This window comes from Tachyglossus aculeatus, chromosome X2 (genome assembly GCF_015852505.1).
Source record: "Tachyglossus aculeatus isolate mTacAcu1 chromosome X2, mTacAcu1.pri, whole genome shotgun sequence".
Taxonomy (NCBI): domain Eukaryota; kingdom Metazoa; phylum Chordata; class Mammalia; order Monotremata; family Tachyglossidae; genus Tachyglossus; species Tachyglossus aculeatus.
Genome location: NC_052100.1, coordinates 1,079,836 through 1,097,019, shown reverse-complemented (window position 1 = coordinate 1,097,019; position 17,184 = coordinate 1,079,836). Strand labels below are relative to the sequence as shown.

At 53.1% G+C, this 17,184-nt stretch overlaps 1 protein-coding gene across 1 annotated transcript; it reads right to left on the bottom strand.

Moving 5' to 3' along the window:
- Positions 1-2,490: 2,490 nt before the first annotated feature.
- BLK (BLK proto-oncogene, Src family tyrosine kinase) lies at positions 2,491-13,561 on the bottom strand. Its single transcript, XM_038771213.1, has 12 exons — positions 13,445-13,561; positions 12,750-12,801; positions 12,225-12,318; positions 9,031-9,129; positions 8,246-8,349; positions 7,410-7,556; positions 6,640-6,792; positions 5,375-5,554; positions 4,670-4,746; positions 3,468-3,618; positions 3,246-3,377; positions 2,491-2,693 (listed from the first exon to the last, which is right to left on the bottom strand). The coding sequence occupies exons 1-12, from the start codon at positions 13,559-13,561 to the stop codon at positions 2,491-2,493; spliced, it is 1,509 nt and encodes a 502-aa protein (XP_038627141.1).
- Positions 13,562-17,184: the final 3,623 nt, after the last annotated feature.

Below are 17,184 nucleotides of genomic sequence, written 5' to 3'. Positions count from 1 at the left end.
TGCCTCTGCTGGTCGGAGCCGGCCCTGCTGGATTGGAGCCCAAGGGGTGGTTTGGCAGGGGTAAGGGGGTAAGGGGGTGATAACCATGACAACGTCTTCAGTGCATCTGGAATTTTATTTCTCCAAAGAGGCTAGTCCAGAGAATGCAGCCTCCACGACACTGCTGTGGGACCCTGGCTAAGTCACTTCACTTCTCTGTGCCTCAGTTCCCTCATCTGGAAAATGGGGATGAAGACTGTGAGCCCCCCCACCCCGTGGGACAACCTGATCACCTTGCAACCTCCCCAGCGCTTAGAACAGTGCTTTGCACATAGCAAACGCTTAATAAATGCCATTATTATTATTATTATTATTAAGTCCTTTGCCCTCTCTGGGCCTCTGTATCCACATCTGTGGATACAGATGTATCCACTTGTACTTCCCAAGCGCTTAGTACAGTGCTCTGCACACAGTAAGCGCTCAATAAATACGATTGATTGATTGATCTTTTAGACTGTTAGCCCACTCTTTTAGACTGTGAGCCCACTGTTGGGTAGGGACTGTCTCTATATGTTGCCAACTTGTACTTCCCAAGCGCTTAGTACAGTGCTCTGCACACAGTAAGCGCTCAATAAATACGATTGATTGATTGATTGATCTTTTAGACTGTGAGCCCACTCTTTTAGACTGCGAGCCCACTGTTGGGTAGGGACTGTCTCTATATGTTGCCAACTTGTACTTCCCAAGCGCTTAGTACAGTGCTCTGCACACAGTAAGCGCTCAATAAATACGATTGATGATGATCTGTGCACTAGGGATAAATTCAGCTTTTAGAACAGTGCTTTGCACATAGTAAGTGCTTAATAAATGCCATCATCATCATCATCCATCTCTACTTCCTTCTCATACTGTGAACCCCATGTAGGGCTGGGACTTTTTCTTTTTTAATGGCATTTATTAAGCCCTTATTATGCTCCAGGCACTGCACTAAGCGCTGGAGTAGATACAACCTAATCAGGTTGGACCCAATCCATGACTCACGTGGGGTTCATAATCTTAATCCCCATTTTACAGATGAGGGAACTGAGGCACAGAGAAGTGAAGTAGCTTCTCCAAGGCTACACAGCAGGTGAGTTGGTGGAGCCGGAATTAGAACCCAGGAACTTCTGATTCCCAGGCCCATGTTCCATTAGACTGCATCCAACGTGATTAACATGTATTGATCCTGGAGTTTAGCCCAGTGCTTGGTACCTGGTAAACACGGTGGTGAGAAGAAGTGGGGTGTGGGGTGAACACTGGAAATTGTGCAGTCAGAAACTCCAGCAAGTCCAGGAGTATAAATGTCCATTCTGGGTTAAAGGGGGGAAGAGTCAGGGGTGTTAGATGGTCCGTTCTGGGTCACCGGGGGAGAGGCAGGGATGGAGAGGGAGAGTCAGAGGTGTTGGATGGTCCGTTCTGGGTGAGTGGGGAGAGTCAGGGAGGGAGAGAGGACGATCAGAGGTGTTGGACGGTCCGTCCTTAACCAGGCCTTGGGTGTCCAGTGTCCTGTTAACCCTGCCAGAGATGTAGTCTCATTCTGAGATCTCAGCCACGGGAGGTTCACTTAGGTTCAAGCAGGGAGTGGGGCGGTGACAGGCTACGGCCTGCCCGGCGTGAGCCCGGACTGGCGACAGCCTCGCCAGAGGGTTCCGCAGGAGCGGCCGCCATATCTGACTCTGCCTCACGGGTCTCCCTGAGGGGCTTCCTCGGGACCCCCCGAAGTCCCCAACTCCCAGAGCCCAGCAAGACTGCAGGTACTTGCCAAGCACCGGGTGGAGAAGTAGGGCACGGTGGGATCATCATCATCATCATCAACGTCCACAGCAACTCTTCTGTGTGCGCAGTGGGTGGTCTGGGCCTGCGGCCTCCATGTACCCAGCGGCTGCTGCTGTTGATGATGTTTGTGTATATGTGTGTGTCTTTGGGGGGCTCGGTGTCCACGGGCACGGCGGCAGGGGCGGGGCCCTGGGACACAGCGACTGGTTGGGGGAGAAGGGTGGCGTCCACATGCACAAGGGGAACATCGGGGCCTCGAGTACAGCGGCTGGTCCTGGGGCGAGGCATCCATGTGCACAGCTGGTGGTGGCCGTGGTGGGGTGTGTGTACGTGAAGGGGGGTTTTGGCGTCCATGGGCACGGCAGGAGAGGCAGAGCGTCTGGTCGTGGAGGGGGAGGGGGGTGTCCGTGTGTACAAGGGGCCGTGTGCACAAGGGGAGCACCAAGTTGTCGTGCACAGCATCCGTGTGCACGGCAGGAGGGGAAGGACCCTCTTGTACAGTGGCTCGTCCTGGGGCGAGACCATAGACTGTAAGCTCGTGGCGGGCAGGGCACGTGTCTACCGATTCTGTTGTATCGTCCTCTCCCAAGCGCCGAGTACAGTGCTGGGCACACAGGGAGCGCTCAATAAATACGACGGATGGGTTGGGTGTTGGAAGGGTCAGGGCTGGGGGGCGGCGTCCATCCGGCGGGGCCGCTAGGGCTGCAGCTCATACTGGCGCTCGGTGGCCGTGTAGAAGTCCCCGAGGACGGACTGCAGGTATTCGAAGGTGGGGCGCTCCTCCGGGCGGCTCTCCCAACACCCCGCGATCACCTCGTACAGCTCGGCCGGGCACGAGTCTGGGCAGGGCATGCGGTAGCCGCGCTCCAGGTTCCGGATGACCTCGGGGTTGGTCATCCCTGCGGGGGGTGGCCAGAGGGAGTGAGGACCTGTCCCCGGGCCCCGACCTTGCCCGGTGATGCGGACCCCTCCCTCCCCCTTGACTAACTCCAGCCGCCAGGAACTAGGGGTATTCCCACCTCCCCTGCCTCGGAATATCTGTGTAGGGACCCCTCCTCCAGCCTCGGAGTACCTGGGTAATAATAATAATAATAATAATTACGGTATTTGGTAATCGCTTACTATGTGCCAAGTACTGTTCTAAGTACTAGGGTAGATACAAGGTAATCAGGTTGTCCCAGTGGGGCTCACAGTCTTAATCCCCACTTTCCAGGTGAGGTAACCGAGGCCCAGAGAAGTTAAGTAGCTTGCCTAAGGTCACACAGCTGACAAGTGGCGGAGCCGGATTTGGAACCCACATTCTCCGACTCCTGAGCCTGTGCTCTTTCCACTGAGCCATACTGCTTCTCTAGGAACCACCCCCCTGCCTCGGTGTACCTGGGCAGGGACCCCTCCCCCCTCGCTTTGAGGTAACTGTGTAGGGACCCCCCACCTCTGCCGCCTTGGGGTACCTGGGTAGGGGACTCGGCCGTAGGTGACGATCTCCATCATGAGGATGCCGAAGGACCAGACGTCGGCCTTGATGGAGAACACCCCGTAGTTGATGGCCTCGGGCGCCGTCCACTTGATGGGGAACTTGGCGCCTGGAGCAGGGGAGGGGGCAGACTCAGTGAGTGGGCGGGGGACGAGGGTTGCCCTCGGGGATCGGGGCCCAGGCGGCAGTCAGCGCTCACCCTCCTGCGCCGTGTACTCGGAGTCAATAATCCTGGCCAGGCCGAAGTCGGCGATCTTGCAGCCAAGGGTCTCGGACACGAGGACGTTGGCGGCCCGCAGGTCCCGGTGGATGGAGTTGCGCTGCTCGATGTAAGCCATGCCCTCTGCCACCTGCGGGCCGGAGGCGGCGTGGGCTGGGGCTGCCAGGGGGACCCGGGACCCCCCATCCTCACTCCCAGGCCTGTTCCCGCTTTCCTCAGCCCACTTCCTCGGGCGGCTCTCCCCCTGTACACTGCCCTCTCCTTCTGGGCTGCTCCCATTTTGCCCCCAGTCTCGAGGGGAGAGGGATAATGACCTTAATCCTACCTACCCCCCCCCTCCACCCCCTCCCCAATTCTACTGAGAAGCAGCTTGGTTTATTTGGTAGAGCACAGGCCTGGGATTCAGAAGGAACTGTATTCTAATACCGGCTCTGCCACCTTGTCTGCTGTGTGACCTGGCAAGTCACTTCACTTTTCTGTGCCTCAGTTCCCTCCTCTATAAAATGGGGATTAAGATTGTGAGCCCCATGTGAGACATGAACTGTATCCAACCTGACTAGCTTGTGTCTACCCCAGAGCTTAGTACAGTGTCTGGCACGTAGTAAGTGCTTAACAAATACCATAAAAAAATTCTACCAGACCGAAGTCTTCATCTTTGCCCATGCCCCCTGCCCGCCTCCTGTAGCAAGCGCTTTCTCCCCACCCCCAAACAGCCTGGGCAACGGAATTGGGGGGCTTGAAATAAGCAGATAATTAGTCCTTTTCAGGCTGGATCGTTTAGGCAGCTTGCAGTTTAGATATAATAACAACAATAATAATAACAATGATGGTATTAAGCGCTTACTATGTGCAAAGCACTGTTCTAAGCGCTGAGGAGGTTACAAGGTGATCAGGTTGTCCCACGTGGGGCTTACAGTTTTTAATCCCCATTTTACAGATGAGGTAACTGAGGCCCAGGGAAGTGAAGTGACTTGCCCAAAGTCACCCAGCTGACAGTTGGAGGAGCCAGGATTTGAACCCACGACCTCTGACTCCAAAGCCCGGGCTCTTTCCACTGAGCCATGCTGCTTCTCATGTGCACACGCTGCATCACGTGCCCAAACCAGAGTCAAAGTCTGGGGGGTTGGGGTGGTCCCCCCTCAATAGCCCAGCCCGGTCACCCCGGCCGCGGACCCACTGACCTGGGCCGACATGTCAATCAGCCTGGAGAGGCTCAGCCTGGCACCTTCGTCCGTCTTCAAGAACTCCAGCAAACACCCTGCGGACGTAGAGGTAGGGTCAGGGCCGGGGGTGACTGGCAGGGAGCAGGTATAGTGGCAGCCCCCAGCCCTGTCCCCATGGCTCCATGAATAAACACACCGCTGCCCCCCATAAATCGTGCCCTCCCTACTCTGCCTGCCAAGCCTGTCACCTTGATCAAAGCACCCCCAGATCCTGTGCTGGGGGTGCCCCTCAGGCCTGAGGAGAGCTAGGTAATGACCCCAACCCTGGGCACCCCGAGGCTGTCATCAAAAGTGTTGTCACACACCTCTCCCCCCTGGCCCGGCAGTGTCCCACCCCCTGGGGGGCTGGGAACCAGTGTCACCTTTGGCCATGTACTAAGTGACAGGGGGAGGGGGAACTGTGGTCGTGTGCTAGATGGCACTGGGGAGGGAATGTCAGGCCGTGTACGGGGTGGCAGGGTGAGAGGGAGTCATCTTCGGACGTGTACTTGGTGATGGAGGGGTTGTCTTTGGCTGTGTCCTTAATGGCAGGGGACCTTTGACCTTGTGCTCAGTGATGGGGAGGCCGTCTTTGGTGGGTGGGGGTGTGTGTCACCTTTGGCCTTATGCTCAGTGATGGGGGGGATCATTTTTGTCGGGGGGGAGAGGGGGCGTGGGCATCACCTTTGGCCATGTACTCGGTGACGATGTAGATGGGCTCAGAGGTGACGACGGCATAGAGCCGCACCAGCCTGTCGTGCCGCAGCGTCTTCATCAGGTTGGCCTCCGCCAGGAAGGCCTCCGCGGACATGCTGCCCTCCTTCAGGGTCTTGATGGCCACTTTGACGCTGTTCTTGTAGTACCCTGCGTGAGGTGGACGGGGCAGTCAGGGACCCGGAGATAGAGGGGATGGCTGCTCCGTCTAGTCCTTGCCCTTCTCTGGCCTCTGGTACTGCCCCCCCCCCCCCCCGTGGTCCCGGCAGCCTCTGAGGGGACGGGGGTGGCACGGGGGACACGGGACCCCCCATCCTCAAGACCCTAGGGCTCAGCCCCAGTTTGGGAGTGGAGCGGGATGGGTCAAAGCATTTCGGGAGAGCAGTGCAGCCTGGAGAATGGAGCCTGGAGCTGCAGGACACTGTGTTCTAGCCCCAGCTCAGCCCCCTCTCTGGTGGGTGGCCTTGGGCAAGTCACCACAGTGCTTAGTACAGTGCCTGGCACATAGTTAAGCGCTTAACAAGTACCATAAATAAATAAATTTGCCATCTCTGGCCCCATTTCCTCCTCTGGAAAATGTAGTTGAAATCCCTACCTAGGGATCTTGTCTAGTGACTCTGTTGTACAGTGCTCTGCACACAGGGGACTGTAAGCTCCTTGAGGGCAGGAATTGTGTTTACTATTGCACAGGGCTCTGCACATAGTAGACTTTAAGCGCCTTGAAAGCAGGAATCATGTCTACTAAGTCCAGTGTTCTGCACACAGTAGACTGTAAGCTACTTAGGGGCAGGGATTGTGTCTACTAACTCCATTGTTCCCGAGTGCTCAGTACAGTGCTCTGCCCCCAGTAGGCACTCAGTCAATCCTATTGGTTGATAGATTGCATGGCAGGATTTGAACCTAGGACTCAGGACCCAGAAAGGTCGTTGTGTGCTGCTCTTGCGGCCCGCCCCGCAGGCTCCGGGCTCCGGAGAGGCTGGGGTCAGGTGGGGTGGGGGGGGAGGGGTTCTAATCCCAGCTCTGCCACATGTCTGCTGTGTGACCTTGGGCAAGTCACTTCACTTCTCTGTGCCTCAGTTGTCTCATCTGTAAAATGGGGATCAAGACTGTGAACCCCACTAGGGACAGGGACTGTGTCCAACCTAATGAACTTGCATCTACCCTAGCTCTTTGAACAGTGCTTGGCACCTAGTGAGCACTTGACAAATATCACGATTATATGAACAAATACTCACCCATCCAGACTTCTCCAAACTGCCCCGCCCCCAGCCTCCGGACCAGTCTGAGCGCCTGGCGGGGAATCTCCCACTCGTCCTGGGCCCAGGGTCTCTGAGGAGCCAGAACCACACAGGCCGTGGTCAACTTCTGGCACAAGCCGTCCCCCTTCTCTGCAGTGCGGCGACAAACAGGCAAGGAGGGGGTTACTGTGCTGCTGGAGGAGGGGGCAGCCCCCCGCCTCTGCACCCACCTCCCGCCTAATGGGGGTAGAGAAGCCGCATGGCTCAGTGGAAAGAGCCCGGGCTTTGGAGTCAGAGGTCATGGGTTCTAATCCCAGCTATGCCAATTGCCAGCTGTGTGACTGGGCAAGTCACTTAACTTCTCTGGGCCCCAGTTACCTCATCTGTAAAATGGGGATTAAGACTGTGAGCCCCCCGTGGGACAACCTGATCACCTTGTAACCTCCCCAGCGCTTAGAACAGTGTTTTGCACATAGTAAGCGCTTAATAAATGCTATTATTATTATTATTATTATCCTACTGCTTCCACACCGATGAGGCCATCCTCCTGCCTTCCTGCCCCATGGGGACATCCCCCTTCCTCCACACCCACCTCCTCATCCAATAGAGTCCATAAATCCTTCAAGCACTTGATACAGTGCTTGGCACACAGTAAGCGCTCAATATTGAATAAATAGGGTCCATCTCTGCCCAGTGGGGACATCCTCCTGCCTCTATGGGGGACCAACCCCAATACCCTCTGCTCCGGGTGGGCGTGGGGTTCTTACTGGAATAATGCTGGACCAGGTCCTGGAGGCTGGGGAATGTGACTTTGGGGGAGATGTAGTAGCCGCCTTCATCCAGCGAACGGATCTTGTAGTGCTTGACCACGTCTCCCTGGGCCGTGCTGTCCTTCACGGACAGAGAGAAGGCACCTGGGGCGAAAACCATGCCGATGAAAGCAGGTCAGGACGCGAGTCTCACCCGACCCACCCCTGGTCCACCCGTCCTGTGTGTGTGTGGGGGGGGGGTGGGGGTCTGCAAACACCCAGTGCTTCCAGCAGCGGGGAGGCATGACCCACTGGAGGAGCCTGGGCCACCAGGGCAACCTGCTCGCGGCCTATTCTCCCTCCCTCTCTACCACTAATCCCTGCACTGCACACCCCTCTCCATCCTGATTCTCCCCTCCCCACTCTTCATAGGTGGGAGCCACCGTAAGACCCTCAATCTTGGACCCTCAGGCCCCCCCCACAAGACGCAGCCTGCCCGGCCTGTCTTCGTCCTATAGGAGCACTAAGATGCTGGGAGTAGGTGAGGGCTGCCCTCCTGGGCAACCAACCTCGTCGTTGGGGATGGACCACACTACATACCCCGACACTCCCCCAGTGTCCCAGCACAGACCATTCCACACCACTGACTCTCTTCTTTCCATCTCTGACTCTCCCCAGTGACCCAGCATGGATCATCCAGTACCCCTGACTCTCCCCTCTCCACCCCTGATTCCCTCGGAGGGTGGTACTCTCCTGTCCGGTCGAGGTGGTCCCCAAGTCTCCACCCCGTGGGACACCCCACCTGTCCCTCCCGGGCAGCACCGGGGGCGGTTGAAGGGGAGGCCAGCACTGACCTGGGATGGTTTCACTCTCCCGGACTAGGAAGGCTCCAGCTTTGTTCCCCGGGGCCAAGAGCTGCCGCTCGGCATCCTTCCGATTGATGGTTTTGAAGAACCACCTGTAGGGTCACGGGCCAAAGGTTAAAGGTTGGGGTGGCCACTACAGCCCTCTGCCAGCCTCTCCTGCGGACACTCTGCCCCAGCCCAGGACTTCATACTTTCAGCCTCCCCCAGACGCTAAGGCACCTCACTCTCATCCATCTCTCAGGAATTAGAACCTGGCAGGTCAAGGTGGGGAGGGGGAAAGCTCTGCAATGGGGGAAAGGTGGGGACCTAGAGTCCCCTTCCCCACTATGCACATTGAATGGGCTGGTGCTCAGTACAGCACTCTGCACACAGCAGGCATCCAGTACAGTGCTCTGCTCACAGCCGATGCCCAACATAGAGTTCTGCATATAGTAGGTGCCCAGTAGAGCTCTCTACACACAGCAGATAACCAATACAACATTTTGCACACTGTAGGCATCCACTACAATACTGTGCACATAGAGGGCCAGTTCAGCACTCTGTACACAGCAGGCATTCAGTATAACATTCTGCACCCGGCAGCCACCCAGTACAGTCCTCTGCACACAGCAGATGCCCAGTATAACATTTGGCACACAGTAGGCTTCCAGTACAGTGCTCTGCACAAAGCGGATGCAGAATACAACATTTTGCACGCAGCAGAGGCCCGGTCCCGTGCTCCGCACACAGCAGGGGTGCCGTCCACATTGTAGGGATGTTTCAGGGACACCTACTTTTCAACCTCCAGAGTGTCCACACGAGCCACATAGTTTCCGGGGATGTAGCCTTCCCTTCCAGTGACAAGGGACTTGGCCAGCCACCAATCCCCAGTCCTGAGGGGGAGAGAGGAAGGGGCAGTGAGGGACCACCGCCTCCCGCTCCTGGACCCTCGCCCTCCCGCTGACACAACCTCCTTCCCCCAACCCCCCGCATCATCATCATCATCATCAATCATATTTATTTAGCGCTTACTGTGTGCAGAGCACTGTACTAAGCGCTTCGGAAGTACAAATTGGCAACATATAGAGACAGTCCCTACCCAACAGTGGGCTCACATCCCAAGAGGAAATCGCTTGAGGCCAAGAGGGAAGAACCAAGAGAAACCCTGAGGCGGTGAGGACTTGTGGGGGATTGAGCCAATCAAAGGTGCCCAGTACAGTCCTCTGCACCCAGGGAGGTGGGGGGGGGACCAGGATAAATAAAATGGGAGGAGGTGGAAGACCCCTGGTCTCCTTCCTCTTATTCTCCTCCTGCCTCTTTCTCCTCGTCTTCTCTCTTCCCCTCCTCTTCATCAGCCTTACTAACATCAATACCATTGTGATTATTTCTCAGGAGCAGCGCAGCCCTGGGACCTGGGTTCTTATTCCGGCTCCACCATGTCCCCCCTTGTGACCTTGGGTGAGTCACTTAACTTCTCTGTGCCTGTTTCTTCCTCTGTGAAATGAAGATTCTTTACCGTTCCCCCTTCCCCTTAGATTGTGAAGGCCGTGTGGGATGGGGACTGTGAATAATACAATCAATCAATCAATCGTATTTATTGAGCGCTTACTGTGTGCAGAGCACTTTACTAAGCGCTTGGGAAGTACAAATCGGTAACAGATAGAGACAGTCCCTACCCAACAGTGGGCTCACAGTCTAGAAATGAACTTGTATCTACCCCAGTGCTTAGTACAGTGCTTGGCACATACAGCAGAGTGGTCCTGTGGAAAGAGCACGGACCTACGAGTCAGAGGACCTGGGTTCTAATCCCAGCTCTGCCACTTTCCTGCTGTGTGGCCTTGGGTAAGTCACTTCTCTGTGCCTTGGTTTCCTCAATTGTCAAATGGGGATTCCATACCTGTTCTCCCTGCTACTTGACTGTGGGTCCCATGTGGGACTGGGACTTTGTCCAACCTGATTATCTTGTCTCTACCCCAGCATTTAGAATAGTGCTTGACACAGGGTAGGCACAATAGCTCTGCACACGGTAGATTCTTTTATTAATGATGTTTACATATCTATAATTCTATTTATTTATATTGATGCTATTGATGCCTGTCTGTTTTGTTTCGTTGTCTCCGTCCCCCCTTGTGGACTGCGAGCCCGTTGTTGGGTAGGGATTGTCTCTATATCTGTTGCCGAATTGTACTTTCCAAGCGCTTAGTACAGTGTTCTGCACACAGTAAGCGCTCAATAAATACGATTGAATGAATGAATGAATAGCAAATACGATTTAAAACACAGTAATTTATTACTATATTAATCTGGCCTTCCCCTACCTGACCAGCAGGGGGCGTTAGCCTAATAGAATATTATCATTTACGTATTAAAAGAAAAACATTTTCATCATTATCATCATCAGTAGTATTTATTGAGTGCTTACTATGTGCAGATCACTGTACTAAGCGCTTGGGAAGTACAAATTTTCAAAGGTTCCCCTGGCATCCTTTTGCATTTTATCCTCTCAATTTCTTTTTTGGCGACAGGGAGAGTTAGGAATTATTCTCCTCATTTTACAGAGGAGTAAACTAAAACCCAGAGAGGTTTCGTGACTCACCCCAGATCACAAGGCAGGTCACACAAACCCGGGACAAGAACTCAGGTCTCCAGACTTCCAGCCCCCGGCTCTTTCCACTTAATCAATCAATCGTATTGATTGAGCAGGGGACTGTGTGCAGAGCACAGTAATGGTGCTTGGGAGAGGAAAGCATGCTCTAATGGAAAGAGCACGGGCCTGGGAATCAGAAGACCTTGGACTAATCCTGGCTCCGTCATTGCTCTGCTTCATGACCTGAGGCAGGTCCTGGGGCTTCTCTGTGCCTCAGTTTCCTCATCTGTTAAATGGGGAGTAAACATCTGTCCTCCCTACCCATTAGGCTGAGAGCCCCATGAGGTCTGGTAGCTGAGTTTGATCTGCCTATAATGTATGAACCCTAGTGTTTAGCACAGTGCTTGGCAGATATAAGCGCTGAACAAATACCAGGGTTGTTATTGTTATAGCATCCCTTCCCTCCATTCATTTATTCATTCATTCACTCAGTCATATTTATTGAGCATGTATTGTGTGTGGAGCACTGTACTAAGTGGTTGGGAGACTACAGTTCAAGAATAAATGGGCACATTCTCTGCCCACAATGAGCTAACAGTCTAGCTATTGCTCTAAGCATGATTACTTTGTATTTTTAATGGTGTTTGTTAAGTTTCTACTATGAGTTAAACACTGCTCTAAGCCCTGAGTTAGATACAAATTAATCAGATCAGACACAGCCCATGTCTCTCATTGGGCTCACAGTCCAAGTAAGAGGGAGAACAAGTATTGACTCACCATTTTGCAGATGAGGTAATTGAAGCCCAGAGAAGTGAAGTAACTTGCCCAAGATAATAATAATAGTAATGGTATTTGTTAAGCACTTACTGTATGCCAGGCACTGTACTAAGTGCTGGGGTGGATACAAGCAAATCAGTTTGGTTACAGTCCCTGTCCCTTGTGGGGCTCACAATCTCAATCCCCATTTTACAGATGAGGTTACTGTTGCCCAGGGAAGTGAAGTGACTTGTCCAATGTCATACAGCAGACAGGCAGTGGAGCTGGGATTAGAACCCATGACCCTCCAATTCCCTGGCCCTTGCACTATCCACTAAGTCATGCTGTTTCTCCAAGATCAGGGAACAGACAAGTGGTGGAACCAGGATTAGAACCTGGATCCTCGGACTCCCAGGTCTGGGAGGTTCCCACTAGACCACACTGCTTTCCTAGAACATCCACCAAAACATTTTATCTCTTATGGAATTCATGCAACCAGTTCACTTAGGACAGATGCATTTCCTGTGGGGTGATAGGGAGCAGGAAAGGTTCTGGGAAGCCACAGGGAAGCTGTACTGTCCCCAGGGGCTTCTGGCCCACAGTGTCCGGGAGCCAACCAAATCCCCCGCCCCCCAGGATGCTTACTGGATTAAGATCTGGAGCTTCTCCCCTTTCCGCATCTGCAGATCTCGGTCATTCAGAGCGTCGAAGTCATACAAAGCCACTGCAAAGATCCCCTCTGAAATGCACACGGGAAAGATGGAGGGGATGGAGCCCTGGCCCTTTAAATGCTCCGGGGATGACCCACAGGCTGACAAAGAGAGAAGCTGACAGAGGGGAATGTCAGAGAGGGAGAGAGAAGCGGACTGACAGGCTGGTAGGCCGCACGTGAGAGAGGGAGAGCTCCACAGGGCCTGAGAGAAAGAGAGACAGAGATGGACAGAGTGCGAGAGAGACAGAGAGGGGAAGATGAGAAAGAGGGTTCAAAAGCAGTGGGGCAGAGAAAGATGAGAAACAGAAAGAGTGAGAAGAGGGAGATGGAGGGGGACAGAGAAAAACAAGAGAGAGTTACACAGAGAGACAGCCTTCCAAACCGCCCCTACCCAGGGATGGAAACTGGGACAATCCCCACACGTTCCTCTCCTGCCCCAGGATCCAGGATCCCCTCACCTTGGTCAGGGTCCGGTGTGGCTGCGGGAGCCGCAACGTGGCTGAAGACGACCTTGGTCAGAAACAACAGGATGGCCCCCGTGGTCAGCTGACCCACTGCCTCCCCTCACCTCCCTGGGACCAGCTGAGTGGATTTGAGGGAACAAGAGGAGGACCCCCCGTTTCCCCGGAATGTGATTGACCAAAAGGCAAATTGGTTTGTGGCTACTGGGATGACCAGAGTACATTCAATTGTATTTATTGAGTGCTGACTATGTGCAGAGCTCTGTACTAAGCATTTGGGAGAGAACAATATAATAATAAATGACCAGAACCCCAGGACTCCCAGAGCCCTGGGTGGGGAGGGGGATGGGAAATCTCTAGGGAGGAAAATTTGGGTTGGGTCCCTGGGGGGCACGCCCAATCTCCCCTTCCTTCCATTCTCCCCATCCACTGTTCAACCTCTCCCCCTGCTCAGCTTCTCCTCCTTCCTCCATTCTCCCCTTCCTTCTGCTCTCCCTTCCCACTTCCACCGACTGACCTCTCCCCTCTCCCCTTCCCCTAAATCCAACTTCCCGTCCCCTTGACACCTTCAGCCTGGCAAGGACCATGTGTCAGGGGCTTGGACTCAGCTCCTGGCTGGGCCCGAGCCCCCAAGCCTGACCCCGACTCTCCTTGGTGAGGCGGGGGCGGGTGGGGAGGGGGCAGTCACTTACAGAGGGTGGCAGCGGTGGGGGTGTCTGATTCCGAGGCGGGACCTGGTCCACCTTTGGGGCACCCCAAAGGTTCTTCTTTTTGACCTTGGCCTGCTTCTTGCTGCTTACTGCTCCCATACTGTATGAGATAGAGTGGGCGGGTGGGGGTCGAGCCCGTGAGTCCCAGCATCCCACCCCCAAGGGGGTCTTCTCCTCAGGCAGACTCCCATCCCTGAGGGGTCAGAGACCCCGACCAGGAGGCAAGAAGGCAAGTGGGTTCTAATTCCTGCCTCCTGTGCTGGGATGATTTAGGGGATCAGAGAAGGGCGGCATTTTGCCTTGGGTCACACAGCAGGAAGAGGAAACCTGCCCAGAGGCATCCTGCCAGGCAGCCATCCTCTGGTCCCTTGTTTGCCCCCCCCACCCCACCACAGCCCTGGGGTCAGGCGGCAACGTTTCCCTTTCCATAGCTGGAAAATCTGAAGCAGCTGATCTTTCCAACCTTTCAAGACCAGACATTCTGGGGCCACTCCGAAAGGTATTTTGAGCCACCCGCCTTTACAGTTATTTCTATTGAGCCATTTCCCAGAACCCCTTTGCCGGTGGGGTGGGGAAAGCGGGTACATTCTCTCTGCAGGATAGAGAAGCAACTTTGCTGAGACAAGGGATTTATTTGGGTCTGAAGAGTCGCATTTGTTAAGCGCTTATTATGTACTAGGCACTGTACTAAGCGCTGGGGTAGCTACTATAAGGTAACGAGGTTGGACACGGTCCTTGTCTCACGTGGGACTCACAGTATTAATTCCCATTTTACAGATTAGGTAACTTAGACACAAAGAAGTTAAATGACTTGCCCAAGATGGACCCCATGCTTGTATCAATGGAACAAATAATTATCATTTATTTTTCTACACTCACAACCACCCAAAACGCTCGATTTCCACATGCTTCTATTAAGAAGGAGCTTGGAGTAGTGGATAGAGCTGGGAGTCAGAAGGTCATGGGTTCTAATCCCAGCTCCACCACTTGTCTACTGTGTGAATTTGGGAAAATCACTTATTTGTGCCTTAGTTACCTCATCTGGAAAATGGGGATTAGTACTGTGAGCCCCATGTGGAACATGGACTGTGTCCAACCTGATTAGCTTGCATCTACCCCAGACCTTAGTAATGTGCCTGGCACATTACTTCCAGACTTCTTCTAGACTGTGAGCCCGTTGTTGGGTAGGGACCGTCTCTATATGTTGCCGACTTGTACTTCCCAAGCGCTTAGTATAGTGCTCTGCACACAGTAAGCGCTCAATAAATACAATTGAATGAACGAATGAATGGCATATAGAAAGCGCTTAACATATGTCATTAAAAATTACTACTGATCGATTGCAATCAATAGGAGAAATTAGAAATACCAACATAGGCTGTGCAGCAAACTGCTATTAGTCGTTGTTTCTGAAGCCAGGGGTGTGTTCACCCAACGCAGAAGTCAAACCCAACGGGAGAGGGAGGGGCCTGGTTCTGGGAGTTGAAAAAGCACAAATGCATCATTTGGGATGTTTACGCTTTTCTCCCAAGGAGCTCAAAATACTTCCTGGGCCTTATCTATCAGTTAGACCATCCCAGCCCACTTTCTCACTCCCCCTGCTTACTGAAGGGATGCTGAGGGGTTCTGGTATCAGAAACAGCTTAGGGTCCTGCCCCCGTCAATTGACAATCCCCTCCATCTCTTCCCATTGCCACTGGAAAGGGAAAGCCAGAAGAACAGAAGAGAGGGTCAGTGGGAAAGAGACAGAGGGAGAATGAGAGAGGGATAGAAAGATGGAGAGGGACATAGAGAGATGGGTACAGAGAGACAGAGGCAAAGGTAGAAAGATGGAGTGATGGAGACAAAGGAGGAGATTAAAAGGAAAAGAGACAAGGAGATAAAGAAGTGGGAGAGAGGCAGAGAGATGGGGAGAGACAGAGAGATGAAGGGAGACCAAGAGACGGAGAGAGACTGAAAGAGATAGAGATGAAGGGGGGAGAGAGATTAAGAGAGGGAGACAGAGGGAGAGAGCAAGAAAGAAGCGGAAAAAACAAGAACCACTCAAAACATCCAGCAACGTCTGCCTGAAGTGAGCACTTTTTGGGCTGACAGCCCGATGGGTGGGGGAGGGAAACCAGTCTGCTAGGTGGGGGAGGGTGGTGGGTGGGACGGGGGGGGGGGCAGGGGGGCGGTTGCTGTATCAGCAAGTTTATAATTAGCGCTGAGAGATGGACAGATAGGGAAGAGAACAGCATCTCAAGTTACAGAGTGTTCTTTTCCATTTCTCAAATCGTGCCACCCTCCCGCCAATCACTCAAGCCAAGGACCCGGCACCATCATCTTCTTCTTTCTCATCGTCATCGCCGTCTTCATTCATTCAATCATATTTATTGAGCACTTACTGTGTGCAGAACACTGTACTAAGCACTTGACCCTCACCACCATCATCCGGATTGATTGGGCACCCATTGGGTGCAGCCAACTGTTCTCAATCAATCAATCTATTAACCAATTAATAGTATTCACTGTGCCCCTCCTGTGAGCATAGCGCTGTATTAAGATTTAGTAGACACAATCCCTGCCCGCAATGAGCTTCCAGCCTAGTAAGGGAGGCAGATAAGAGAAAGCAACATGGCTTTGTGGAGAAAGCACGGGCCTGAGAGTCAAAAGGACCTGGGCTCTAATCCCAGCTCTGCCGACTGCTTGCTGCGACTTGCTTGGGCAAGTCACTTAACTTCTTTGTGCCTCAGTTTCCTCAACTGTAAAATGGGGATTAAGACTGTGAGCTCCACATAGGACAGGGATTGTGTCCGACCCAATTAATTTGCACCTACCCTAGTGCTTAGAACAGTATTTGACACAAAGTAAGTGCTTAACAAATACCATTAAAAAAAGCAACAGTGTATAAAGATGTAATTGCTTTGGTGGTAACAAAGTATAACAAGTGTACTTGATAACAAGTAAAACAAACACTAATGGAGTGGGAGGTATGAAGTGGGAAGATGATAGCAGGAGAAAGGAGAGGGAGTAAGTGAGTTTGAGCGGGAACCAAGAGGATGGGCTGCAGTATACTCAGAGAGTGAGGATAAGTAAGGAGACAGAGATGATTGAGTGTTTTAAAGCTGAAGGCGAGGGGTTTACTTTTGATACAGAGAAGGATGGGCAGTCACTGAAGGTTTTTAGGGGTGGGGGGAATCTGGGCAGAATGGTGTTGTAGAAAAATAACCGGGGCAGCAGAGCAAAATATGGACTGGAGAGGGGAGAGGCCAGAGGAAAGGAGTCAGCCAAGAGGCTAATGTGGTAGTCAAGCCAGGATCTGACAAATCCCTGGATCAGCATGGTAGCCATTTTGCATAGAGAGGAAGGGGTGGATTCTGGAAGTGTGGAGGAAGAATGGGCATGATTTGGTGAGGGACTGAGTAGAGAGGTTGGAAGTCTTATTAGAAGCACATCTCCTCCAAGAGGCCTTCCCCAACTAAGCCCCCACTCCCTTCTGCATTGCCCTTACACTTGAATTTGCACCCTTTATTCACCCCACCCTCAGCCCCACAGCACTTAGGTACATATCTGTAATTAATTTACAGTAATGTCTCTCTGTCCCTCTAGACCGTAAACTCACTGTGGGCAGGGCACTTGTCGAACAACTCTTTTATTTTGTATTCTCCCAAGCAATTAGTACAGTGCTCTGCAACACACACGGTAAATATGATTGATTGAGAGGGAAGAGTCAAGAAAAAGCC

Excerpts from the sequence above, each read along its gene's own strand:
- BLK (XM_038771213.1), bottom strand. The coding sequence starts at position 13,561 with ATGGGAGCAGTAAGCAGCAAGAAGCAGGCCAAGGTCAAAAAGAAGAAC. Across the intron at positions 8,350-9,030 it reads GACACTCTGGAGGTTGAAAA|GTGGTTCTTCAAAACCATCA; the intron begins GTAGGTGTCCCT and ends GTGACCCTACAG. Across the intron at positions 4,747-5,374 it reads CACCGAGTACATGGCCAAAG|GGTGTTTGCTGGAGTTCTTG; the intron begins GTGATGCCCACG and ends CTACGTCCGCAG.